Source organism: Vidua chalybeata, chromosome 23, assembly GCF_026979565.1.
Source record: "Vidua chalybeata isolate OUT-0048 chromosome 23, bVidCha1 merged haplotype, whole genome shotgun sequence".
Lineage (NCBI taxonomy): Eukaryota > Metazoa > Chordata > Aves > Passeriformes > Viduidae > Vidua > Vidua chalybeata.
This window is the reverse complement of record NC_071552.1, coordinates 23,754-49,335: the sequence shown is the minus strand read 5'-3', so window position 1 is coordinate 49,335 and position 25,582 is coordinate 23,754. Positions and strand designations below refer to the sequence as shown.

At 50.0% G+C, this 25,582-nt stretch overlaps 1 protein-coding gene across 4 annotated transcripts; it reads left to right on the top strand.

The window, feature by feature from the left end:
• Positions 1–9: 9 nt before the first annotated feature.
• On the top strand, positions 10–20,566 carry C2CD2L (C2CD2 like). Of its 4 annotated transcripts, none has more exons than XM_053963640.1 (14): positions 10–495; positions 3,153–3,248; positions 3,623–3,742; positions 5,651–5,761; positions 6,614–6,727; positions 7,339–7,456; positions 7,628–7,751; positions 8,283–8,347; positions 8,946–9,073; positions 9,384–9,555; positions 10,924–11,025; positions 11,666–11,799; positions 12,293–12,575; positions 20,291–20,566. In XM_053963640.1, the coding sequence occupies exons 1-14, from the start codon at positions 10–12 to the stop codon at positions 20,299–20,301; spliced, it is 2,064 nt and encodes a 687-aa protein (XP_053819615.1). In that variant the 3' UTR covers positions 20,302–20,566. The 4 variants fall into 4 exon arrangements, with proteins under 4 accessions (XP_053819615.1, XP_053819617.1, XP_053819614.1 ...); XM_053963642.1 differs by lacking the exon at positions 20,291–20,566 and adding an exon at positions 13,952–19,609 and having other exon boundaries at positions 10–240; XM_053963639.1 differs by lacking the exon at positions 20,291–20,566 and adding an exon at positions 13,952–19,609.
• Positions 20,567–25,582: the final 5,016 nt, after the last annotated feature.

Here is a 25,582-nt window from a genome sequence, read left to right as displayed (position 1 = left end):
GGCCCTGGCATGAGCTTCCTGCCGGCACAGAGCTCTGCTCGTACGACGGCCGGGATCGGTAGCGGTTTCAGCCGCGCTGAGGCCGTGTGGCGGGGCCTGTCCCCGGTGCTACTCCTCCTCCGCGAGGTTCCTCCAAAACTCTGCGCCGCGAGCAGCACTCGCCCGGGGACGGCCCAGCCACGGGCTCCACCCCGCAGTGCCCGCAACAGCCATGGCCACCTTGGCCCCTCCGTTTCACAGGTACGTCACTTCCTGCCATGCGGAGAGCGGGTGAGCCCCAGCGGAGGGTGGGCGGCCGGGTCCGCGGCAGCGCTGAGTGAGGGGCGGCTCCGCCGCTTCCCGGCCGGAACCGCCTTCTGCCCAGCTCTGGGGAGCCGCGCTGCCGGGCGGCTGTGGGCGAGCCCCGGCCAGCGCAGTCACCGCCGGCCGGCGGGGCGGCGAGCCATGTTACCGAGGCGCAGAATGCGCGAGAGCGGAAAAGTGAGAGGCCGTCGGGTTCGTTTCCTCACGTGTTTCCTCAGATGTCGGGAAAATTCAGTAAAATACCTTACTGGAGATTTTTGATTGTCAGGGAATCTGTAACTGCTGTTGCGCCCTCGGGGCATTTTTGGGGGGTGGGGAGGGGAAGGCAGGATAGGCTCAATGTCCATTCACTGTTCTGTTCATTCAGGCGGGAGTCGGTGAGCCGAGGGGGAGACGCAGCAGAAAGTCCGGTAGCCGCAGGAAGAACTATTACGTGCCCTGCACCTGTATGGCAATCTGAAATAGTTTCTGATGGCTTTATCTGATTTTTCTGTTGGCTTTATGGCCACCTAAGGAGCTGCTGCTGTGTTGAGATGCCACTTCTGCTCTGCTGTCTATTGCACATATGCAAAAGTGATTTTGTAAACCTTAAATCAACTTTGAGGCGGGCACATGGGTACTGCCGGAGAGGAAAGCACAGCACAGAGGCGCAGGGGAGCATGTCTGGCCAGAGGCCGCTGCTACTTTGGGTTGTGACTGTCGGGAGGTGATCAAAACTCGTGTCACTTGCCCTCCACGGCGAGACTGGCACAATCGGGAGCAGACGAACGGAAAGGTTCTGCCTTGCTGCTGTGTCCTGCGTGCCTGGTGGGAACGGGGTAGTGACTCCCAGCAGAAAAGAGCGTGACGTGAAGGAGAAAAGCGTCGTTAATCGAAGGTCGGAAAGCCGGTGGGGACCTGGGCTTTCAGATCGCTGCTGTGCTGTTTCAGTCTCCCGGAAGAGAAGGCTCGCGGCAGCAGCCGTGAGGTCTCCTGGCCGTTCAGAGCGGGTGCCACAGCCCGCCCGCAGGCACGGGGCGGAGCGGCGGGCGGGGGCTGCGCCGCGACTCGGGCGGCGCCGCCGGGCCGCGGGGGGCGCGCGCGCACCGCCGCGCCGGAAGGAGAGAGGCGGCGGCGGGTGCGCGTGCGGTGCCGCGGGGCTGCGGCGGGGCCACGTGCACCCGGTGCCGCGAGCGGGGCAGCGCCGCGGCCCGCCCGCCATGCCCGCCGCGCCGCCGTGAGCGCCGCGCTCTGTGCCATGGGGCCGGACCTGGGCTGGGCCGCGCTGGTGCTGCTCTTCGCCGCCTCGCTGCTCACCGTGGCGGCCTGGCTGCTGCAGTACTGGCGGTCCACGGCCCTGCGAGCGCTACGGCGTCGCGGAGCGGCGGGGGAGGAGGCCGGGGCCCGGGCGCTGCTCGCGGCCCTCCTCGCCCTCAGGTCCCTACGGGAACAGTGGCAGCGAGCTTGGGTGCGAGCTCTCAACAGCCAGGCGCGCCGGCACGGGGTACGGCAGGGCACGAGCGGGGGAGCGCGGGGAGCGGCAGCGAGGTGAGGCGGGCCGACCCGCCTGCTCTTTGTTCGCGGGTGCCGGGACAGCCCTTGTCCGCATGGCGCTCCCGGCCGGAGGAGAGGTTAGGCACCTTGCGCACGGCTCGGTTCGGCCTGCGTGGGAGCACGCTGCGGTGTGCGAGCGCGGAAAGGGCGCAGTGGGTTACCACGCGTCGTTTAACGCGGGCTGGGCCAATACTGCTGTCACTCTGATGTTTCCACAGCAATCTCTTCGAAATTCTCTGGTATTGATTTTCTTTAGTCTCCCAGTATTACCATTGTATTATCTGCAGTTTTGAAGTTCACGAAGGAGAGTATGCCTTGATGATTCCATATGGAAATAATTCCATTATAGTTTGTGTTGCCTGCAAGGCAGGGACTTAATGCGCACAGAAACTGCGGTCCAAAGCAGTCCAAAGTCTACTGCAATCTTTTTTTTTTTTTTTTTTTTTTTTTTTTCCTGTCGCGTGAGTGGGAAGGGGTTGCCTTTCTGTTAAATTGTATAGGGAAATCAAGAGCTAGAAAAGATTAGCAGGAAGCTCACATATTTGAAGAAAAAGCAGTTAAAGTCTTGAAGAACGTGATGCAGACTTGGGTTTAAGATTTCCAGCAAGATAGGAAAAGTATCTCCCTTTCTGACAAAGTGACAAATTCTAGGCTGGATTCAATGTGAAGTGCCTTCCCCCACCGGGCTTAGTGCTCCCCCGCTTCCCCTGTAGAAACTCACCCTCTGCTTCCATGCCCCTGTTATCACAATGCAATAGTCGTCGTGTCAAAGTGTCACTGGTTTCCCATATGTGATATGCCGTGTTGAATTACTCAGATTATCACAAAATTACCCCTGAAAGTATAAGTTCCAGAATTTAGGACTCCTATAAAGGGAAGGTTAGCCAGTGGCTGAATTGGCATGGAGGCCCCTGGAAGGCCACACTTCAGTTTCTGCTGCAGCTGCTCCTTGTCTGGAGCATGTCTGCTCAGAAGGCAGCATTGCCTCAGTGAGTTGTTGGGTCTAAAAGCTGTTCTCTGAAGCGGGGTCTGGGAGTTGTCCTGGAGGACTTTGTCTTATGTGAGATTCTGGATGAGATTTGGACTTTCCTGGAGGTGCTTATGTCTGTGAATTCAAGCTTTAACTGGACACCTTGTTTCCTTTCTCTGTATAGACAAGCCGAGGTGGGTAGAATTACAGGGTGCAATAGTTCTTAGTGCTGACTGGATTTGTGAAAACAGGCTGGAGTGTCTCTGGGACCTCACATCATTCATCCTCTTTGGAGCTATCAGGGTGACTCTGACTACTGGGACCTAACAGAGTTTCCTCTTTGCAGAGTTCAGTGCAGATCACATTTGAAGAGGGTCCTCAGTTACCACAAGCTGCAAATATAAGTTGTGTGACATGCAAGGGACAGTCGGACCACAGCATGGTAAGGCTTTGGTGTTCTGAACTGTACAGTTTGGTGTAATGGTGTGTTCTACAGAGACTGCAGAAGCCTTTCTGATGGCGATGGTGGAACCAGGGAGGTTTTGGGTGAGGTCTTTTTGGAGGAGTTTGGAGGCCTCTCTGCTGTTTGGAGGCTCTGGAACTGTGCGTTGGTAAGCTCTGTGAGGGAAGATGTGTCGGTGGAGCCAGGGTGTATGAAGGCTGAACCCAAACATCAGGGTTCTACTGTGGAGAGCAGAAGAGAGCTCTTGTCACAGCACAGGGTCTGAAGTGGCAGGTTTGCAGCGTGGAACTTGGTGAGAATAACACAGCTGCCTCTTGCCGGGATATAAACTCATATTTTCCTTTTCTTTTTAGGTGCTGTGCTGCCATCTGTCAGCTGAAGCTGTGAAATTCCCTGTCTCTGTTACTCAGCAGTCCCCAGTTGCTGTTTCTGTGGACACGTATCATGTCACTTTGGCTGTGCTGCAGGCTCAGGTAAGGATTACAAGAAGTTAAACATCAACCTTACTCCTCCATCTAGTCCCACACTGATCGAGGAAGGAGGACCTAATTCAGTGCAAATAAAGGCCTGGTTGGGCTGGAAGAAGCGGTGTGCTGTCACTAACATTTGGTGAGGTAGCAAATATTCCCCATCTGCATGCCGAGTCTTGTTTTCCAAGTCTTCATCTGCAGATTTTGGCTATGAAACATAGCTGTAAGAAATTCCAGAGAGTTTTGAGATATGGCAGCATTCTATACACTGCTTTCAAGTGGATATTTAAGAAGTGAGAAGTTCAGAGAATTGAATTCCCCTCGTGGCATAATGGAAGGGGAAAGATATGTCCTATGGATATGTAAAAGTATGGTGTCCTGGTAGTGGGTGAAAAAAAGAAATCTATGGTGAGGAGTAGTTTCCTTGTCAGTTTCTCTCATTACGTTCACGATGCAGCTTTTTCTGTTTGTTGGATACCGGAGATGCTTATTCCAGGAAAGAAGCTCTGAAATCACAATGGGTGGTAGCTCCATACTTAACCTTCTGGCTGGATTTGATTCTTTCAAATGCAGTTTTGTTTCCATCATGTTGAAGGACATGACGCTGGAGATGGTATCTTGCTTGGAGGCAGTATGCTCATATGTGCACCAAAAAAAAAAGAAAAAAATAGACATGGCAAAATTAGAAGTAACTCAGTGGTAGCAGAAGCCAATCCCATGCTGTTGGAGACAGTTTGATGCTTGTTCTGGAACCCTTTTGCTCTCAGAAGCTGTATTACAAATTTCAGCCTACTTTTATCAGGTCATTCCAGTTTGATTTTGTACCTCTTTTCTGTGGTCATTTCCTCCAGAGATCCAGAGCTCCAGAGAGCTCCTCTCCCTCTTTAGCACGTAGTGTGCCTGCCGCCAGTCTAGTTATGGGCAGCAGTGGCAGTTGGTTTTAATTTCTGAAAGGTCCCCTTTTTCACATCTCATCTAATTGCTCCCCTACTCACTGTCATTTTCTAGGTCTCCTTGTCTGCACCTGGTGAAGTTTTGGGTTGATTGTTTGTGTAAGGAGTTGCATGTAGCATTCTCATTGAGGTCTTGCTGCTGCTGCTTTATGAAATGCAGTTTAGATTACCACATGCCTGCCTGTGTTTTCGAATACTTCAAGTACTGTGTTTCCAATTGTGCCCTGTGCCCTGTCTATTCTGCACACCTCTTGTTGGTTACTTACATGGCCACTGTGTCTCATATCTGTTGGCTTTTGTCCAGTGACCTTCTGTGTTGTCAGTAAATGTCAACCTGGCAATTGAGAACTATATTGAATTTCATTACCTAGTTTTTACTAGAGCTCTCAGGTCAGTTCCATTCCATTCCTGTGTGGTTCTGCCTCTGTCTGTCACATTAATGATGCTTTTATGGGTACGTGGGCGTGCAACTTTTTAACTTCAGCTAAACTACAGGATGGTGTATAGTTTGGTTTGTTGTTGCAGACTGTTGGTGACCTGGGTGACCCAGGTCTTCAACCTGAGGATCATCTAGAGATGCATTGTTAACTTATAAATGGTTGTGCTTACATTTAGCAATGCCTAAGTGATGTAACTCCATAAATATCCTACCTATTGGTGTCCAGTTGGGCACTTTTGGATTGTACTCTGCAGGCTTTTTCTTCAATAAAAGAAAAGACGGATCATTTTTCCCTCTGGTGGTGCCTGGGCATCCAACTGCAGTGAGGAAGCCAGATCTTGCTATGGAGCTTCTGCAGCTGCTTCATCCTGTAGGCCTGGGAGCACTTGCGTTCTTATGTTCTGTTTTTTACCGTTGCGCTGGTGTGAGGGCCTTTCAGTTGCTGAATTTGGAATGGGGCAAAAATCAGCTAATGTAAGCAGAAACTGTTTCCGACTATGGATATTTATTCTGGGCCAGGTGGAGATCCACTTGGAGGAGATGCAGAATGAGGGTCTCCTGGTGTCATGGACATTCAAAGACAGACCAGAGTTGGACCTTTTTGTTCTTCCACGACTTGGTCTTCCTGAGGTGAGTGGCTAACAATGGGAGGCTGACTGTGAGCAGAGAAAGGGAGGAAGGAGCAGAAACAGCTAGAAGGCAGGCTGCTATGGAGGAGAAGGGTTGGCAACTCACTGCCATGGCCCTTCAGGGCAGTGGAGGGGATTCTTTCATCCTGGAATTGGTACTAGCTCAGCTGTGTCAAAGCAGCGTCCTCAAGAGGGCTGAAGTGGCACCAGTATCTGTTGAAGGCTTTTCAGTCTATGTAGGTTCCTCCTGCTGTTGTCAGAGGTAGAGCTGCAAAATGAGCTGGGTTGCCGCTTTCTTTGTGTGAGGTGGTGTTTGTTGTTTGTTGTTGTTGGTTAAGTTTGGTTGGGTTTTTTTGAAGGGATTCATTAAGATTTAAGAGATTAATGTGGGGAATCCCTGGGTTAGAGGTTTAATAAACAGAATGTGGGTGTATTTGCACTTCCGTGATCCAAATGGGTTGGTTGATCTGTTGTTTCATTGACACCTTTGTTACTGTATCCTGAGTAGTTACAGGAATTTGGCTGTTTTCCCAAAAGAGTGGTGGCACCACCTCCTGAGGTGGTGAGCATGTGACAAACTATAAAATCTGTATTGTAAAAATTTACACCAGATAAACTACAGAAGTAGATGCTTAGTTTGTCTCATTTAGAAAGCTTGTATTTGCCTGCAGCTGCTACATAGAAGCTTTAAGCTCTGAGGAGGGCGAGCATGGAATATGGGAAGAGTATTTGGGAGGTTATTACTGGGAGAATGACTGTGTAGCATATTAGAGGCTTGAGAGGCAGATGGAGCCGTAAATGTGTCCGGTTTTTTATGACATTCCTGCATTTCCCCTTGGTTTACGGAGAGAAGGATGAAGGGAGAGCAGATCTGTCCACTATAAAGGATCTGATCGAAGATACCATTGTCAGCACGAAGCCAGCCATGATGGTGAATTTGATGGCCTGTTCCGCTGGAGCCAGTACGGTAAGTCACTCTTCTTGTGTCATTCTTGTGCCTCAACACCGGCCCCAAGACACTTCTGAGGGCTGAGGCTCAGGCAGGAATCCAAGGCTGGAGTTTCACTTCTGGGCGACAGCCGAATCCTGGCCTGCACTGTCACAGGAGTTTGGGTACTGTGACGTGGTGCATAGAGATAATTAGAAATTGCTCCCAAGGGCAACTCCTTCCCAAATACTCTTTTTTCTTGAATGCTGATTGTTGGTCATCTACTTGTGGAGCTGGACTGCCTGAGGTACATCTCTCTTTTGGCAGTCGCCCTTGCTCTGAACACCAAGGCTCTGTCCAAGGCAGCCTTTGCAGACACAGAATGGCCCATGTAGTTGACTGTCTCATAGCCAGCAAGCTTGTTCTTGCCCGTCTCCTTCTCCGTCTGCCTTAAACTTCCCATCTGAAATAACACAAGGGCCCACTGGAGGTCAATAGGCTTGGAAACCTGCAGCATCTCTTGATGGCTTTGTGGGTATTCCCATGTTGGTGTGAAGAGCTACTTAATAGCTACAAGGACAATGCGTCTTGCTGCTGTCTGGTGGCGAGTGAACGATAAAGGTATTGGTCTCGCTCTCGTCATTCCTCAGGTACCCAGCAATAAGTTGACTCGAGAGTCCCCATCCGGAGTAGCAGCAGCCCCTCTGGGTTCTAAGCTGTTGCTCCGGAATCTTCGAGTGCTGAACTTGGGCTGCCAGGGGAAGGGAGGTAAGCGTGAAAACATTGCTAATCCACAGGGGCAAGCGTGCAGGTGGCGAGATTGGAGCGAGTGGATGTTTTGGGTGGGTTTGAATGGAAAAGAGGGGACGCCCCTCATGTGCTTGATGAACCACTGCCTCTTGTTGACGAGTGCACATGTGCCCACTGTCTCTCTTGCAGGAGGTGGGGAGATACGCTGCATGGCAGAGCTAGACAGCCCCCCGCAGCAGAAGTGGACAAGGCCAATGATAGGAGGCAGTTTAGGTGCTGCAGGAGAGATGGAGTGGAATGACGAGTTCTTTCTGTAAGTGTCTGCTCTCCTTCTGGCTGGCACAGTGTAGGTAGACCGGCACGTCTCTGGGCATCATTACCCTGCTGCAGTAAGTGATGTGCATGGTGCAGAGGTAAAGTCTGCGCCACAGGGCAATGTCTCTTTATGCTGCCCCTGGACCACTGATTCCGGCATTTGGCCCCAGCTTGCGTACATATTTCTTGCTTCTCTGGACACTCTGTGTTTTAACTGGGTGGGCAGAAATGCTGATTGTAGGCACAGCAGGTGCTATAGGGCTGTAGCATAAACAGCCTTCCAGAGGGATTGCCCTCTCAACTTCCACTGTCAGCCTACGCAGCTCTGCAGGGTTCACAAACCAGAGTTCTCATTTGTGTAGTTTGGTGCTCTAGTCATGTCCTCCACGGTAGTGCAGGCTACTGAAGCTTTGGAGAGGGTGATGAGGCATGTGAGGTTTGAGGGAGGGGAGATACAGAATGAGATTGTTTGCTCCATGGCCACTTAGAAAAAGATTGCATAACACCAGCCTGTCTTTGGTTTCAACAGGGAGTTGGGACCCAGAAGCAAAGAACTTAAACTACAGGTGCTGGGGAGCAGCGACAGAGGGGGAAGTGAGTACAAACACCCATAACATGGGTTTTAAGACTGGGAGGCAAAAATGCCTAAGGGACTCACTGTGCTTTAAGCTCACTCTGGTTCTCTGTTGGTACAGCGTGTGATGACTTCTGCAGAGGATTTTTCATATTTAACTTTATGTGAGCTTCTGTGACTCTGTGAAGTAACTCGTTCTGTTCTTCTTGCCAAAACGGTCTGGGTCTGACCTTGAATTGGGAGGCTCCTGTGGCCTGCCTGTCTGCATTCTGAAGCAGGGAGAAGCATGCAGGATTTTGCCTCCTGTATTAGGAGAGCTTTGCATAAGGCTCTTAACTGTTTTTTTTTTGTACTCAGCTGGGGACTAACTATGGCATCTATTTTTGATGGAGGCCACACAGTGATCACCTTTTAAAGGGAGTTGATTCCTGAATTGTTAAAGAGGAGCAGAGGAGTACTGCTTGCCCCTTCTCCCTCTTGAACCTGGGAGTTAGTGGAGTTGTGGTGATTTGCTGTGTTTGCCCATTGTGCTGCTTCCCTAAAGCAAGGATTACCTTAGAGATGTCTGAGGTGCTGAGGTCACGTGAAGTGTTTCATTTTTGCTCTTCCTTCTTGCAGATGTGCTGCTGGCATATGCCACACTTCTGATAGATTCTTTGGGCAAGCAGCCCTCTGGGAGACAGGTCTGCTCCCTGGCCCCGGGAGCTGGACAGTCACTGACAGCTGAAGCTACCATTACATTGGAGGTGAGCTCATGACCCCACAAGCTCTGCACCCATGCATGCTCTGGAAGAGCTCATAATGTGAGCCTCTAGCTCACATGCAAACCACATGCGTGTTTGGACCGGAGCTTAGCACAGAGGGCTAGCAGACCCTTGTGCCATGGAGAGGTGGATGTCACCTGACCCTTGGTCCCTGAGCCTCCCACTGTTGAACTGATACTGTACTGGGGATGGCTCCTTGGTGCCCAGAGCTGTAGCTTTTGTTGCGCAAACATGCCTGCCTTTCCATCTGGGAAGAAGAGTGCCTCTCTGATCAGTGCTTTACTGTTTATAGCTGCTGTTCCAGGAGTCTCCCGTATCTTTGAATGCTCCGCATGCCACATCTCTGCGAACCAGCATCACTCCCACTAAGAAGGTGGAGATGGACCGGACCATCATGCCCGACGGCACCATTGTGACTACTGTCACCACAATTCAGTCCCGGCCCAAGGCAGACTGCAAACTGGGTGAGGCTGCGCAGCAGCAGGTGTATTGTTCAGGTGGCTACTACGGCAGCACTGACTTAGCTGCGATATTCCCATGGCTGCTCATGAAGGCAGTAGCAAAACCGTTTAGCCATCACACCTGGTTATTTTGCAGGCTCATGCTTTACGTATTGCTTTTGGTGTGTGGGTCAGAACATGGGCATCCTTGCTGTTCCCCTAGCATCTTCGTGGCTGGCTGGAAACTCTTTTGTAGCCCTAGGGGAGAGAATTGCAGTTCTGTGTCTGGGGGAGGTGAGGAAAGGATGAGCCTTTCGGACACCCTTTTGGTGGTGGGAGGTCTAATGCACATGCTGCCACATAACCTCTGCGTGATGTCAGGCTAAGTGTTTAGCCATGCTTTCTCTATTTTCTTCACTGCTAAAGAAGTTACGCTGAACATACTGATTGTGGAGCCAAAAGCATGTTGACCTGGCTTACTAGGGGTTGTTGCTGCTTGTGGTCTGGCATCCTGGTGAATGTGGTGCTGGGTATTTCAAGAGGTGGGGCTGGGAAATGACGTGAACGAGGTATTGCTGTGCGTCTGCTTCACAGGACTGCAGCCCAGAAAGGCAACCATATCCTGGGCTGCATCAAAAGAAGCGTGGCCAGCAGGTCAAGAGAGGTGATTCTCCCCCTCTGCTCTGCTCTTGTGAGACTCTGCCTTGAGTACTGTGTCCAGCCTTGCGGCCCCCCAACACATGAAAGACATGGACCTGTTGGAGTGAGTCCAGAGGAGGACCACTAAGTTGGTCACATACCTGGAACACCTCCCTGTGAAGAAAGGCTGAGAGAGTTGGAGCTGTTTAGGCCAAAGAAGAGAAGGCTCTGGGGAGACATTACAGCAAGCAACCTTCCAGTACCTAAAAGGAGACTTACAGGAAGGCTAAAGAGTGATTTTTTTACAAGGGCGTGCAGTGATAAGGCAAGGGGGAATGGTTCTAAGCTGAAGGAGGGTAGATTTATATTAGCCATTAGGAAGAAATTTTTCCTTCCGAGGGTGCTGAATTCCTGTCACAGGTTGCCCAGGGAAGCTGTAGCTGCCCCATCTCTGGAAGTGTTCAAGATCAGGCTGAACGGGGCTTGGAGCAACCTGGTCTAATGGCAGTCTGGTTGGAACTAAGTGGTCTTTAAGGTCCCTTCCAACCCAAACCATTCAGTGATTCTGATCTTTTCCCAGTAGGCTTCTTACTGCTTTGTTGCCACAAAGCCTTACCAGAGCTGCCTTACCGGCTCTCCGAATGCTCGCTTGAGGCTTTTTGGGGTTGCGTGTAGGGGGGTACACTATGATAGTGTAGTAGTGTAAGCTTCGTCTCCATTTACTGCTATCTCGGTGTCTCTTTTGCTGTGAAGATTCACCATCGAGGTCGCCTTCCAAAGTGGAAGTGACTGAAAAGAAGACAACAGTGCTCTTGGAGACCGGCTGTCCTTACGGCCACTTGCCCAGCAGTAGCCGTAAGTGCTTGGAAATTTGAGGCTCTTACTGAAGTAACTGTGTTCCTTAGCCCGTTTTAGAAAGTGGCAGTCTGAGTGCGGTTCCCTGAACTTGCTTGCATTCTCTGCTTCAGAGAATGTCCAAGTGCCTGAGTGAAGGTGAGGGCAGAAGGCTGGTGGTGGTGGTGCGTGGGCAGGTAAAAGACATTCCCCTTTGATTATCCAGTCAGTGACTATGAGTGTTTCCTTGCTTGACAAGAACTTTCCAGGCTATCTGGACCCAAACAACTTCGGTCACCCTTGCACTTGGGGCTCTGATTGTGTCTAGAACAGAGCACTGCAGCCGTTTTGACTGTTTGCTGCCAAAGCAAACGATTGGGAGTCTTTGGAAATCTTTGTTGGGGTGGGGGGGGCGGGGGGTGTATTTTAATCATATGCCTGGTGGGAAATGAAACTTTTCAGGTACCTGAAAAAGCCAAGAGCTACCTATACAGAGCTTCCTTCATTTTGTTTATTTGGACAAGTCTGTCATAGACTGTGGGTTGGGAAAGTATGTTCGTGTGCATGTAAGTTGCCTATTGCAAGCATTGCGGTCAGCGAGCGACCTTTTGCCTCTGCTGAAGGTTGCTTCTCCAAGCATTGGTATTTTTCTTGTGCTCAGGGGATAGCCATTTGCCCAATGGCTTGGATCCAGTGGCTGAGACGGCAATCAGGCAGCTAACTGAGACGAATAACAAGACCACCAAGAAGACACCAACGAAACGTAGTACACTGATCATCTCAGGAGTGTCCAAGGTCTCTGGTAGTTAGGAGCTGCATTTCCAGTCTGGGAGGTTGTTTCTAGGGATGCGTGAAACTAACGTGTCCTGCAGGGACCGGTGTGGGAAGGTTCCAGCACGGATGACTGGCTCATCAGAAGCCTTTCACTGCTTCCCAGTGAGCATTAAAAGGTTCCTTGCCAGTCTGCAGGGCAGCTGCCAGTGGGAGTTCACAATGGGCAGCTGCAGAAAGGGATGTGGCTGCCATAGCTGGTTTTGAACCTTGTGGAGAATATAAGGAGTTCTCCCTGAACTTTGCTGTGGGAGTGAGGGATGTGCAGCAGAACGCTTTGTAATCGGCCATGTTCCAGTATACTTCAGCCAAAGAGTGACAATTGTCCATTGGTGCCATCTAGCACTGATAATCTGCACTGGGCCACCCATATGTAGCTGTAGATGGAAGTAGGCAGATGAATGCAATTCTTTTGATCTTGTGTTCATGTTTGTCTGCCCCTCTAACCCCCCTTCAGGTACCTATTGCTGAAGACGAAATGGCACTTTCTCTGGGTTATGCTACATCCCTGGAGGCCACAGCGTATGGGGACTCTGAGGCAGAGAGCACAGCTGACCAGATGCATGATTTTACCGAATTGTCGCGGCCACTGGAAGCGTCGCCATTGGGTCAAAGGGACAGTCAGGAGCTGGATGAGACAACGCGATCAGACATCTCTGAAAGACCATCCGTGGAAGATGTTGAGTCTGAAACAGGCTCCACGGGAGCCCTTGAGACGAGGAGCTTAAAAGATCACAAAGGTAAGGATGAACTGTTAGGTAGGGTAGCTAACGTGAGCCCATAACATTGGCTGTACACGAGGACAAAGTGACATCCAGGTTCCCCACCCAAGCATGGGGTCTGCAGCCACCTTTCAGCATAGCAAAGAGCAGCTTCTGATGGAGCTGGAAAGAGCCTGCCTTTGTCTTGTCATTTGTCCACTGGAGTGACTTGAAAGGCCTTCATTTGTAGGTGTCTGATTCCTGTAGCCTTTCAAGTTTCTGTGCTCTCTTAGACAGGAACCCTGTGCAGCCTGTGTATTATAGAGAACCCCTTATCTCTCCCCGATCTCCAGGTCCACAGATCAGGCGCATGTCCGTAAATAGTGATTCATCCTCTGAATTTGGCCACCTGTGGTGTGGACATGGAGGCTGCCTGGCAGTATGGATTGTATGGGCCTTGATTGCCCTCCTTCTTTCTCTGTTAGTATCGAAGCAGCTAGTGCCTCTGACCTGTCGTAATGTAAGATGTTCACACAAACTCACTTCTTTTAAATGATAGAGTGGGCTGCCCCAACCTAGCTGCTGTCCTGGCCTTTCCACACATTTGTCAAGTGGATGGTGCCCCTTGCATTTTTCTGCTACCAACGTACATAAACAAATGCAAATCAAAATCTTGATTACTCCGAATATTAGAGTGGGACAAATTTTGGGGAGTTGTACCCTGTTACAGCTAGATATGGTTTGAGCTGCGGAGGCCTGGCGGCTGGGGAAGAGAGGGAAAATGGAAAGCAAACCCCCTCTGTAGGAAATGCTGTTGTAGTGTTATATGGCATGCAGGTTTTGGATGTGTCTTTCTGATCCATTTGAGGTTGAAAGCAATTGGCATCTCCATCTTTTCCTGCCTGTGGGAATCATAAGGAGCCATTGGCATTATTTGCCTCCAGACTGGGCACATGATGAAAACGTGGGCGGTTGTTCCAGGCGCTAGGTGACAAAGTTAATCCCTGTGCCCTTGAGACAGGCTGGTCTGAGAAGCCTTTTCCGTCTTGTATGTTCCTCTCAGGGTCTTCAGGTTCAGGTGATCTCGCTTGTTTTCCATTCATATGAGCATTGGTTTTCATTTGAAATACTGCATTGCTTCCACTGAGAGGAGGATATTGTGTAAAAGGAAGTTTATGTAGAGGGGAGATGGGACGGAATGTTTAGTGAGACAGCTTGTTGGCTTTGCAGTCTGTCACAAACTGAGACTTTGCCTTGTGTTTGGAAGCTGGGATTAGCCGACTTGCTGCGCACTTCTGCCTCTCAGTGCGGAAGAGGACTGCTGTGTATCCGAGAATGGCCGGGTGTCTTACTGTCCCTGAAACTTGCCAGTGGAGGACGCTGTCATGGTTTCTGTCTCCTTCCTGTCTCTGCAGTTAGCTTTCTTCGGAGTGGTACCAAGCTCATCTTCCGGAGAAGGAGCAAGCAGAAGGAAGCAGGCCTGAGCCAGTCACACGATGACTTGTCCAATGTCACTGCCCACTCCACCACCAGAAAGAAAACTGGTAGCTTCTCTCACCGCCTCATCAAACGCTTCTCCTTCAAGTCTAAATCCAAATCCAAAGGTAGTGACAACACATCAGCTGGTGTGAACTGAAGGAGGGAGAAGCCCATTGGAAAGATTTCTCAGAGATCGTTTTCTAGTCTCTTGTCTTCCCACTCCATGGTATCTGTGACTTGCAGCCCAGTTCTTTCCAACCTTGGCTGAGGGAAGATACCCCAGTGCTTTATGCCGTTTGGGGAGTGGAGGTGGCGAACCTGGGACTTAGGCTGTTTGGCTGCCTTAGCTTAGCCTTTTCTGCTTGTTGCACCCCACCGTGCTCTCCCAGAAAATCCAGGTGGCATGCTAATCCCCCTGGGGGTTCCAGGAACTGCAGAAATTACTCTGTGTGTGTCATCAGGTGCCTCATGGAAACGGGGGGCAGGTCTCTCAAGTGGCAACCTTCAGAGTTAAAATCCAGAAACTACTGGGTTAGCTACAGTGCTGAGAGGTGTGGGATGTAGCCTCATTGAGCTCTTCTAGTGACAGAGAATGATGCCGTCACTTATGATCTAAATGCTGTTATTGCTTGTGCTCAGTGCAGAGGCTGTCACTTGAGGTGCGCTGCAGGGTGATGCGTTCCTGGGCTGTGAGCTCTCAGGAGACGGCTGTCAGCTGTCAGAGTTGCGGTCCTCCAGCTGGCTCTGCCATTGGAACAGTCTCTGGTTCAAACAGCTCTGAGGAACCCATGTTTTCTGTGCTCTGTTGGTGAAGGAAGAAGTCTCTAAGAAGAAGGAAGTTTTAACCGCTGCACAAGTTTTCGTAGAAGCCTGAGCCCTTGCAAGAATGCCCAGTCAGAGCTGTTGGTTCTGCCACCCTGTGCAGCCACCCTGTGATGCAATGCTCCTTCCACATCTGTGTTCTTGAACAGGGAAGAGCCTGTACTGAATGCACACACCAGCTGTTGTATGAGCAGATCCCTTACTCCTGGGGGTGGTTAGGGATGTTGCCAAAGGGCCGCCAAGCTGTCTTCCAGACCTACCGAGTGTCCAGTCTCATGCTGTCATGGTTCTTGTGCCAAGGACTGGCACCATGCTGGGGATGGATGGCAAGGACTAAGGCAAGGAATGTGGTGAAGGGCAGTCTAATGGGGAGCCTGAAGGCACATGACAGAAAGAGGCAAGAGTTGACATGTTGTCACTGATGGGTTTCCTTTAGTAGAGGGAATCTTTCTGGATTGTATTTGGTATTTCCTTTCTTCTTGCAAACATGGTCCCCCCTGTTCAAACAGGACATTTCTGCAGCAGGTACTTGCAGAGAGGGAGGGACATGCGGGGGAGAATAAAATCCCTGTGCAGGAGGAGACTGGCCTTCTAGTGAAACAGTTGTCCGGTCTCCTGGCCCGTACACATTTTATCTATAATATCCCCAGAAGTTCCCTTCAGATATCACATAACAGTGCTCTTTGGAGAAACACTCACGCCCTGTCAACATGCCTGGTTTGAGTGAAACCTCCTGCTCTCCTGTGGGTCGTCGAGTTAAGGTGGTGGGACGGAGGGGAGGAAAAACCTCACAGAAGAGCTATTTCCCAGGCCTGACTGGATTCTCTAGCTCTGCTCTTCCATCAGAGTATCTCCTGTGGTGGTGTCTGTTGCCCTTCCTTGTACAGGATGCTGCCAACTGAAAAAGCAGTTCTCTTGATGGCACAGGTAAAATGTGTTTCTTGGAAGGACAAACCCTGACTTGCTGATACTGCTGCCATGTGCCATTTCCAAGGACCAGAACATGTTCGGTGTGCTGCGGCAAAATGATTTACAGGTGGCTGTTTCTTGCGAATTTGTACAGGTGGGGAAGGCCAGAGTTACCAAGGGCTGTAATTGAAAGTGCCTTTGTGTGTGCTAGCAGGAGGGACTCTTGGCTGTTTTTCCTGCTGATTCCTCACATGATTGGGCATGCATGAATCTGAAAAATCATATTGGTTCAGCTGGCTGACCAGGAACCTCTACATGTGTTTTGGTCTGGGAGTCTTTGTCGTCCCCAAGTTCTCTCGTGTCTTTTATCCTTTGTTTTTTTGTTCCTTGTCCGCATGGCACTGTGGCTTTGTTTGCACTTCCATGTACTACAGATGTCAGAGAACTCACTGTTTCTCACTGAGAATAATTTTCCTTGATGTGAGTGACTGGTTTGCACTACAGTGCCATTAGAACTTGGCCATCTGTAGCTTGCCTATAACAATCCAGCCACTGGTTTCACGTCGCCTTCTTTTGCTGGGTTGGTGCGGTGCAGTGCTGTCGCATGCGGTGTGACACACCCTTGTTCCCAAAGTCTCGGAGTTTGGTTTCAATTTGGTACTCTCTGTTGCACCATCCCCTCTATGACTTGTAGCTACGGCAGTACTTTATGTTCCATTTTTGGATTTTATTTATTCATTTGAACACCATTTCAAGGTACTAAACCTTGAAGATTTGAACCCAGACAGCACCACTTCTCTGGCAGGAGACTGCGAAGCCTTGCACTAGAAATGCTGGTTTGAGCGGAAGAGCCTGTGGCTCTTCAGTTGTGGGTTAATCAAGGACCTGCCATGAGTCTCATTTGATAGTTCCGTGTTCTTTTCTTTAAACTGTGAGACCTTGAGCTGTCTTGGTATGGAGTGGCTGGAGGTGAGCACTGAGGATTACTGTTCTTCAGAATCAGGGATCTGAGGCTCACGTACACAAGGAGGACTGTGAGGGCTAGCCAGTGTTGTCACTGTAGACTAGAGGCAGAAAAGGCAAGGTTTCTGTCTGACAAACACACCTATTTTGGTCTGGCTTGTAGGAGGAGGTGATAGGAAAGGGGGTAAAACAGAAGCTCAAGTTACTCATTTGCCTTGGGGACCCTCCCTAGCTGTGCTAAATGGGCAGTTCCTGTCATATGTCTGTGGCTTTCCTGTTTTGTTCCTGGTTTGTTGGCTCCAGGCTATGCCTGCCAGTGACTTGCAGCGGAGGTATGGGTTTTGATTTTGAACTTGATGTGGCACTTGAGTGCACTGTGTTTGGCAAAGTGAATGGTACATGGGAAGCATGCCAGTAGGGGCATATCTTCCCTTGAATTTTTAGCAGTGTTTTTTACCACTGGCAGTAAATTGTGCTGCAAATCAGTGTCTGGTTAGACAGCTTGCAAAAGAAAGGGATGTTGTCAAGTGCTGGCAGAGCGCATCCCCAAATAGTAGGGTCCTACATCTGCTTGTGTTTCCTAGAGGAGATGTATTTTCTGACATTTTGCTCCTTCTCAAAGTTGTATGGCATAGGAGTGGTATTGTAACCTTTTATCTTCTTTTGAATGTTCTCTGTAAGTGCAGACTGTTTTTCAGGGTTGTTGTTTGAGGAACAGAGGGATAGCGGAGCATGTGTCTGCTGTGTGCATTGGAAATTTTTTGGTTCTGATACTCTCCTGATTAAACGTGTTGATCTTTCCTCTTATCTGAACAAGACTTTCTTTCTGGCCCACAGAGGTGTTTTCATCCCCCAGGCAGTAGGTGCCGGTTTTGTTGGTCCTGACTGAGAGCACAGGTGGCTCTTCCTGGCTTCTCAAAGGCATGAATGGCAATGAATTTGCCTCGTGGTGGAGGTGTGATTATTAGTGTGAGAAACAATTTGTCTATCCTAATTTCAGATGGAAAGAGAAAGTCACACAGAGTTTTGTTCTCCAGAAGCTGCAAAGACAAAGTCCCTGGGAATTTCCCCCCACAGAATGGCTGCTTTAAGAAATCTCTTTTGTATTTAATCCCCACTTGTGTTTCTGGCTTTAGGACAGAAAAAATGCTATTTGAACTCTACTTTCCCTGTTTAACTTCTTCCAGTGCCCTTGCCTCGGTGCTGCTGTCGGCTCTGTGGCATTTCATAATGCTTGGGACCACATAGCAACCCCATGAATGGCGCCGGCCACCGTCAAAACTTTTAAGCTCAAGTGATCTGCAGTTGGCAGATTGTTGTCTCAGGGTAGGCTTGCTATTTGCACCTTGTGAAATTGGTCCTTGACCAAATATATGGTGGAAGAGGAACAGCAGAGCAGTGGGCTTGAATGCATGGAGGCTTCAACCTGCATATGAGGGCCTGCTTCCCAGATGCTGTGTTTTGCTACTGGCTGCACAAGCAGAACAGTGACTTGTACATGAAGCCAAAGTAGGCATTTTGTTGAGATTATTTTGGGGTTTTGTTTGTTTTGGTTTGCTTGGAGGGTTTTTTTGGTTTGTTGGGGGTTTCTTGTTTGTTTGTGGGTTTTGTTTTGTTTGTTAGCTTCCTATTTTGGCTGAACAGATTTATTAGAATTTACCTGTGTATTTTTACTTTTCTGAAGAAAATAGATTTACGCTACCTGAAAGCTCTAACTATGCTTGTAAGTGTATTTCTGTCTGGATACATCTTCTCCCTGTGCTTAGGCAAGGCTTTAAGAGTCCTGTCATCCACAAAGTCCTTGGTATTGGCCCATGAGAGATATCCTCTTGAGCCAGTGGAAAACAGACACAGGAAAAAATGAAGGGAACCTCAAAACCTCAGTGTTCTGAGGGTGCCATAGGATTTAGCATCATGGATGTCTGAGGCCAGAGGAATTGGGTGCGTGGATGTGTATTTGCACGTGCTTATAATAAGAGCATACTCTGCAAATGCCTATACCGGTAACGGTGCAAGTGACTGAGGACAAAAGTGCCGCCAGATGGGGCAGGAGAGTGGCTCTACCAGCTTCTGTGGCATTCATATCCATTTCTTGCACAGACTTCTGTGGGGGCAGACCTGAGCAAGCAAGTCCAATTCCTGCCCCTGCAAGCACCCTCATGCAGCTTATGCAGTTGAGGGTGGGGTTTTAGGCAGCTTGACTGAAATGGGGAAGAGCGAGGGGAGACTACCTGGTTGGGGAGCAAGTTCAGTGAAGGGGAATGTAATGAAAAGTTCTTCAAACCACAGGCAGGTGCTATTTTTAGACTAGAACTGGACGTACGGCAATGTTTTTGTAACATATTTTGGCTTTAGCAAGCAATGCTGTAGCTTCTCTTGGGTCATTGTTTGCTAAACCTACAGAGAAGTAATTTCTGAGTAGCTGTGGAGATACTTGAGTGTTTGGAGGGTTGTCATTTGTGGTCTTTTTGCATTGGTCTCTCCATCCCACCTCCCCTACTGCAAGGTCATGGTGAGTCTCAGGGTAGAGTAACAGTCCCAGCGGTGGTCAAACTTCTGGCAAAGGTGTGCTTGTGATATTGCAGCTCCTTCTACAGGCATGACCGCTCCACATCACCTTTCCTTGCTTTGTAAAGTACTGGACCAAATACCCACATGGAATTTGAATTAACACCCCTCCTTGTGTGTGCTCTTTTGTACTTTGATGCTTTCTGCTTGGGTGGATTATTTTGACCCCACATTGTTCAGGTGGGAAAGAATTGGAACTGTGTAGCTAATAATGAAAATAAAACTACATATGACTAAATTAAGTTCTTGCACCTTTGTAAATATTGAAGAAGAATTCTATTGCTGTGTAATCGCTGAATCTGTTAATTTATTAAACCACATGAAAATCAAAACCTGAGTCTGACTTTGTACCTGGTGTAGTGCTGTGAATTTCCCTCCAACCCTGTCCCTGTCTCCCCCGAGTTCTCCCACTCAAATGATGGCAAACTGTGTATACCCATGCAAGCGTCTGTAACACCCCAAAACATGTAATTATGAGGGGGTAAATCGAGGTTCCTTTACTCTGGGTTGGCACATAGGAGAAATACCTGCAGTGGAGGAGAAGGTGAGTAGGGTATGAGAGGGTTTCGGTGGGGTCCTCCCAAAAAAGGGAGGTTACAGCCCAAAAATGCTTGGGAGTTTAGGGGTGTGTTTGTTCAAAAAATATTGTAGTGGTTTTGGTTTGGTTTGTTGGATTTAATTTTTTTGTTGACTTTGATGTTTTTATGGGTTTTTTTAATATATTTGTATTTTGATTTTTTTTTTTTTTTGAGGGAGGATTGAAGTATTGAAAGAGGTAATACTTTGAGCTTTCTAGATGGTTACTTGGGAATTGTGGTTGGGGATGTGTTAGGATTAGTTGCATGGCTCGTTTTGGGTTATTTTTGCGTTTAATTTTAGTTGTAGGGTTATTATGCGTGGGTTGTAGGGTTGTTTTTTTTTTTAGTTGTATGATTTTGTGTGGTAGTTATGTTGGGGGGAGTGGATTTTGTGGTAAGATGTTAATAGTTTTGTTTTGGTTTTGTTTTGATTAGGGTTTTTGTAGTTTCTCCCGCTCCCTGCCTGGCAGCTGCTGGGGCCTGGCCCATTCGAGACAGGGGCCCGGGCCCACCTTGTTATCTGTTCCCAGGCCAGAAGGAAAGAGGAAGTTCCCGGGTTTCTTTGGTCTTTAACACGTGTTTTTCACAGAGGTGTGTCTAGTTTTCTAGTGGCTGGAAGCTTTGCATCACTTCCCTAAATGGCTCCCATGCAAAACTGACAAATATAAACACCTGTAGCTTTCCTTGTTTTTATTTTTATATATATATATATGTATATATATATAAATATACATGAAAATACTATATAAATAATTTTAAATAAAATTGATTTTGAATACAACCCTGTATCTACTGTATTATATACCAGATGTTGCAGTATAAGAAACTCTAAATAACTAGATTTAAAAAAAGAAATAGAATTTCTGTATCTCTAAATGAAACAGTAAAGATTAAAAAAAACCCCAAAACACACACACACAAAAAACCACAACAAAAACAACAACAACAACAAAAAACACCCCAGGGGAAATGGGGACTCCTTGGTTGTCAGGATGTTTTGGAGGTGGCCACACACTCAGGGCCACAGGCCCCTGGAGACACAGACCGGTCCTTTTCCCTGGGAAAGAAAAGTGGCCAGCCCAGGTTCCTGATGTCAGTTTGTAGTGTTATGAACAGCTTCCAGGTGTTCCCCAGAAATGCAGCAGGGCTTTCCTAGTTTCCATGGCAACAGTAAAAGAAAACTACTAACTCTAGCTAGGTACCGATATTGAAATGCTAATTAGCTAATTGCTCTGTTTGTTTTCTCTAAACTACCTGGGGACAACCGGTCCCCCACCCCTCCACGCTGCCACTCTGAGACTAACATGCAAATAGAAACCCCTTAGGATCATGGGAGTATTTTTAGGAGGGAAAAAAGAATATAAATCAGAAACTGAACACATCAGAGGAGTCCAGGCAAATGCCCTAGCTGAGGAAGAGGGAAACACATCCCCTGATTGACTGTTAACTGTCGCCATCACCTAAGAAGGAACATACTATATTAGGCTCTGAGAAGCAGGGCGATGGAGAGACAGAGAGCCCTGGTGCTGCCACCACGGAAGGAGTGGGGACAGCTGTTGTTCTGGACTTCAGCAACAGACTCTGCACACCACGCCTCCTCATCCTCGGGCCACCGGTGTGCCACAAGGAAAGGAGAAAGGACAGCTGCTGCTCGGGACTCCAGTGACTGACTCTGCACGCTGCCTTCCTTCCGGCTGCCTGGGAAAGCTACAACCGCGGGGGCGAACTCTGCGTCGAGCCCCCTGCCCAGGTGATCTTTTTAATAAAGAGCTGAACATTAATAAAGGCATTAGCCCTGTTCATTTCAGTAGGGTTCCCTTGAGACAGTCAGGGCAGCACAGGTTTGAGGTGGGGGCAGCTTGGGTCTGCGACACATCCTCGATCGTTTGGATTTTTGGAGGTGTCCGGCCACTTCAGGGCCACAGGCCCCTGGAGACACAGACCGGTCCTTTTCCCTGGGAAAGAAAAGTGGCCAGCCCAGGTTCCTGATGTCAGTTTGTAGGGTTCCCTTGGGACTGTCAGGGCAGCACAGGTTTGAGGTGGGGGCAGCTTGGGTCTGCGACACATCTTCGATCGTTTGGATTTTTGGAGGTGTCCGGCCACTCAGGGCCACAGGCCCCTGGAGGTAAAGATCAGCCTTTTTCCTTGGGAAAGAAAAGTGGCCAGCCCAGGTTCCTGATGTCAGTTTGTAGGGTTCCCTTGGGACTGTCAGGGCAGCACAGGTTTGAGGTGGGGACAGCTTGGGTCTGCGACACATCTTCGATCGTTTGGATTTTTGGAGGTGTCCGGCCACTTCAGGGCCACAGGCCCCTGGAGACACAGACCGGTCCTTTTCCCTGGGAAAGAAAAGTGGCCAGCCCAGGTTCCTGATGTCAGTTTGTAGGGTTCCCTTGGGACTGTCGGGGCAGCACAGGTTTGAGGTGGGGGCAGCTTGGGTCTGCAACACATCTTCGATCGTTTGGATTTTTGGAGGAGTCCGGCCACTCAGGGCCACAGGCCCCTGGAGACACAGACCGGTCCTTTTCCCTGGGAAAGAAAAGTGGCCAGCCCAGGTTCCTGATGTCAGTTTGTAGGGTTCCCTTGGGACTGTCAGGACAGCAAAGGTTTGAGGTGGGGGCAGCTTGGGTCTGCGACACATCTTCGATCATTTGGATTTTTGGAGGTGTCCGGCCACTTCAGGGCCGCAGGCCCCTGGAGACAAAGACTGGTCCTTTTCCCTGGGAAAGAAAAGTGGCCAGCCCAGGTTCCTGATGTCAGTTTGTAGGGTTCCCTTGGGACTGTCAGGGCAGCAGAGGTTTGAGGTGGGGGCAGCTTGGGTCTGCGACACATCCTCGATCGTTTGGATTTTTGGAGGTGTCCGGCCACTTCGGGGCCACAGGCCCCTGGAGGCAAAGATCAGCCTTTTTCCTTGGGAAAGAAAAGTGGCCAGCCCAGGTTCCTGATGTCAGTTTGCAGGGTTCCCTTGGGACTGTCAGGGCAGCACAGGTTTGAGGTGGGGGCAGCTTGGGTCTGCGACACATCTTCGATCATTTGGATTTTTGGAGGTGTCCGGCCACTTCAGGGCCACAGGCACCTGGAGGCAAAGATCAGCCTTTTTCCTTGGGAAAGAAAAGTGGCCAGCCCAGGTTCCTGATGTCAGTTTGTAGGGTTCCCTTGGGACTGTCAGGGCAGCACAGGTTTGAGGTGGTGGCAGCTTGGGTCTGCGACACATCTTCGATCGTTTGGATTTTTGGAGGTGTCCGGCCACTCAGGGCCACAGGCCCCTGGAGGCAAAGATCAGCCTTTTTCCTTGGGAAAGAAAAGTGGCCAGCCCAGGTTCCTGATGTCAGCTTGTAGGGTTCCCTTGGGACTGTCAGGGCAGCAGAGGTTTGAGGTGGGGACAGCTTGGGTCTGCGACACATCTTCGATCGTGTGGATTTTTGGAGTTGTCCGGCCACTCAGGGCCAGAGGCCCCTGGAGAGAAAGATCAGCCTTTTTCCTTGGGAAAGAAAAGTGGCCAGCCCAGGTTCCTGATGTCAGTTTGTAGGGTTCCCTTGGGACTGTCAGGGCAGCACAGGTTTGAGGTGGGGGCAGCTTGGGTCTGCGACACATCTTCGATCGTTTGGATTTTCAGAGGTGTCCGGCCACTTCAGGGCCACAGACCCCTGGAGACAAAGACCGGTCCTTTTCCCTGGGAAAGAAAAGTGGCCAGCCCAGGTTCCTGATGTCAGTTTGTAGGGTTCCCTTGGGACTGTCAGGGCAGCACAGGTTTGAGGTGGGGACAGCTTGGGTCTGCGACACATCTTCAATCGTTTGGATTTTTGGAGGTGTCTGGCCACTCAGAGCCACAGGTCCCTGGAGGCAAAGATCAGCCTTTTTCCTTGGGATAGAAAAGTGGCCAGCCCAGGTTCCTGATGTCAGTTTGTAGGGTTCCCTTGGGACTGTTAGGGCAGCACAGGTTTGAGGTGGGGGCGGCTTGGGTCTGCGACACATCTTCGATCGTTTGGATTTTTGGAGGTGCCCAGCCACTGAGGGCCACAGGCCCCTGGAGAGAAAGATCAGCCTTTTTCCTGGGAAAGAAAAGTGGTCAGCCCAGGTTCTTAATGTCAGTTTGTAGGGTTCCCTTGGGACCGTTAGGGCAGCACAGGTTTGAGGTGGGGGCAGCTTGGGTCTGCGACACATCTCCGATCGTTCGGATTTTCGGATGCAGCCGGCTACTGAGGAACATAGGCTCCTGGAGACAAAGACCGGTCCTTTTCCCTGGAAAAGAAAAGTGGCCAGCCCAGGTTCTTAATGTCAGTTTGAAGGGTTCCCTTGGGACTGTCAGGGCAGCACAGGTTTGACATGGGGACAGCTTGGGTCTGCGACACATCTTTGATCGTTTGGATTTTTGGAGGTGTCCGGCCACTGAGGGCCACAGGTCCCTGGAGCCAAAGATCAGCCTTTTTCCCTGGGAAAGAAAAGTGGCCAGCCCAGGTTCCTGATGTCAGTTTGTAGGGTTCCCTTGGGACTGTCAGGGCAGCACAGGTTTGAGGTGGGGGCAGCTTGGGTCTGCGACACATCCTCGATCGTTCGGATGTTTGGACGTAGGCGAACACTGAGGGCCACAGGCCCCTGGAGACAAAGATCAGCTTTTTTCCTTTGGAAAGAAAAGTGGTCAGCTCAGGTTCCTGATGTCAGTTTGTAGGGTTCCCTTGGGACTGTCAGGGCAGCACAGGTTTGAGGTGAGGGCAGCTTGGGTCTGCGACACATCCTTCGATCGTTTGGATTTTGGGAGGTGTCCGGCTACTCAGGGCCACAGGCTCCTGGAGACAAAGACCGGTCCTTTTCCCTGGAAAAGAAAAGTGTCCAGCCCAGGTTCTTAATGTCAGTTTGTAGGGTTCCCTTGGGACTGTCAGGGCAGCACAGGTTTGAGGTGGGGGCAGCTTGGGTCTGCGACACATCTTCGATCGTTTGGATTTTCAGAGGTGTCCGGCCACTTCAGGGCCACAGACCCCTGGAGACAAAGACCGGTCCTTTTCCCTGGGAAAGAAAAGTGGCCAGCCCAGGTTCCTGATGTCAGTTTGTAGGGTTCCCTTGGGACTGTCAGGGCAGCAGAGGTTTGAGGTGGGGGCAGCTTGGGTCTGCGACACATCTTTGATCGTTTGGATTTTTGGAGGTGTCTGGCCACTCAGGGCCACAGGTCCCTGGAGGCAAAGATCAGCCTTTTTCCTTGGGAAAGAAAAGTGGCCAGCGCAGGTTCCTGATGTCAGTTTGTAGGGTTCCCTTGGGACTGTCAGGGCAGCACAGGTTTGACATGGGGACAGCTTGGGTCTGCGACACATCTTCAATCGTTTGGATTTTTGGAGGTGTCTGGCCACTCAGAGCCACAGGTCCCTGGAGGCAAAGATCAGCCTTTTTCCTTGGGATAGAAAAGTGGCCAGCCCAGGTTCCTGATGTCAGTTTGTAGGGTTCCCTTGGGACTGTTAGGGCAGCACAGGTTTGAGGTGGGGGCGGCTTGGGTCTGCGACACATCTTCGATCGTTCGGATTTTCGGATGCAGCCGGCTACTGAGGAACATAGGCTCCTGGAGACAAAGACCGGTCCTTTTCCCTGGAAAAGAAAAGTGGCCAGCCCAGGTTCTTGATGTCAGTTTGTAGGGTTCCCTTGGGACTGTCAGGGCAGCACAGGTTTGAGGTGGGGACAGCTTGGGTCTGCGACACATCTTTGATCGTTTGGATTTTTGGAGGTGTCCGGCCACTCAGGGCC

Coding starts and splice junctions, on each gene's coding strand:
- C2CD2L (XM_053963639.1), top strand. CDS start 10: ATGAGCTTCCTGCCGGCACAGAGCTCTGCTCGTACGACGGCCGGGATC. Junction 8,348..8,945: donor GAGCAGCGACAGAGGGGGAA/GTGAGTACAAAC, acceptor TCCTTCTTGCAG/ATGTGCTGCTGGCATATGCC. Junction 12,576..13,951: donor GAGCTTAAAAGATCACAAAG/GTAAGGATGAAC, acceptor CTGTCTCTGCAG/TTAGCTTTCTTCGGAGTGGT.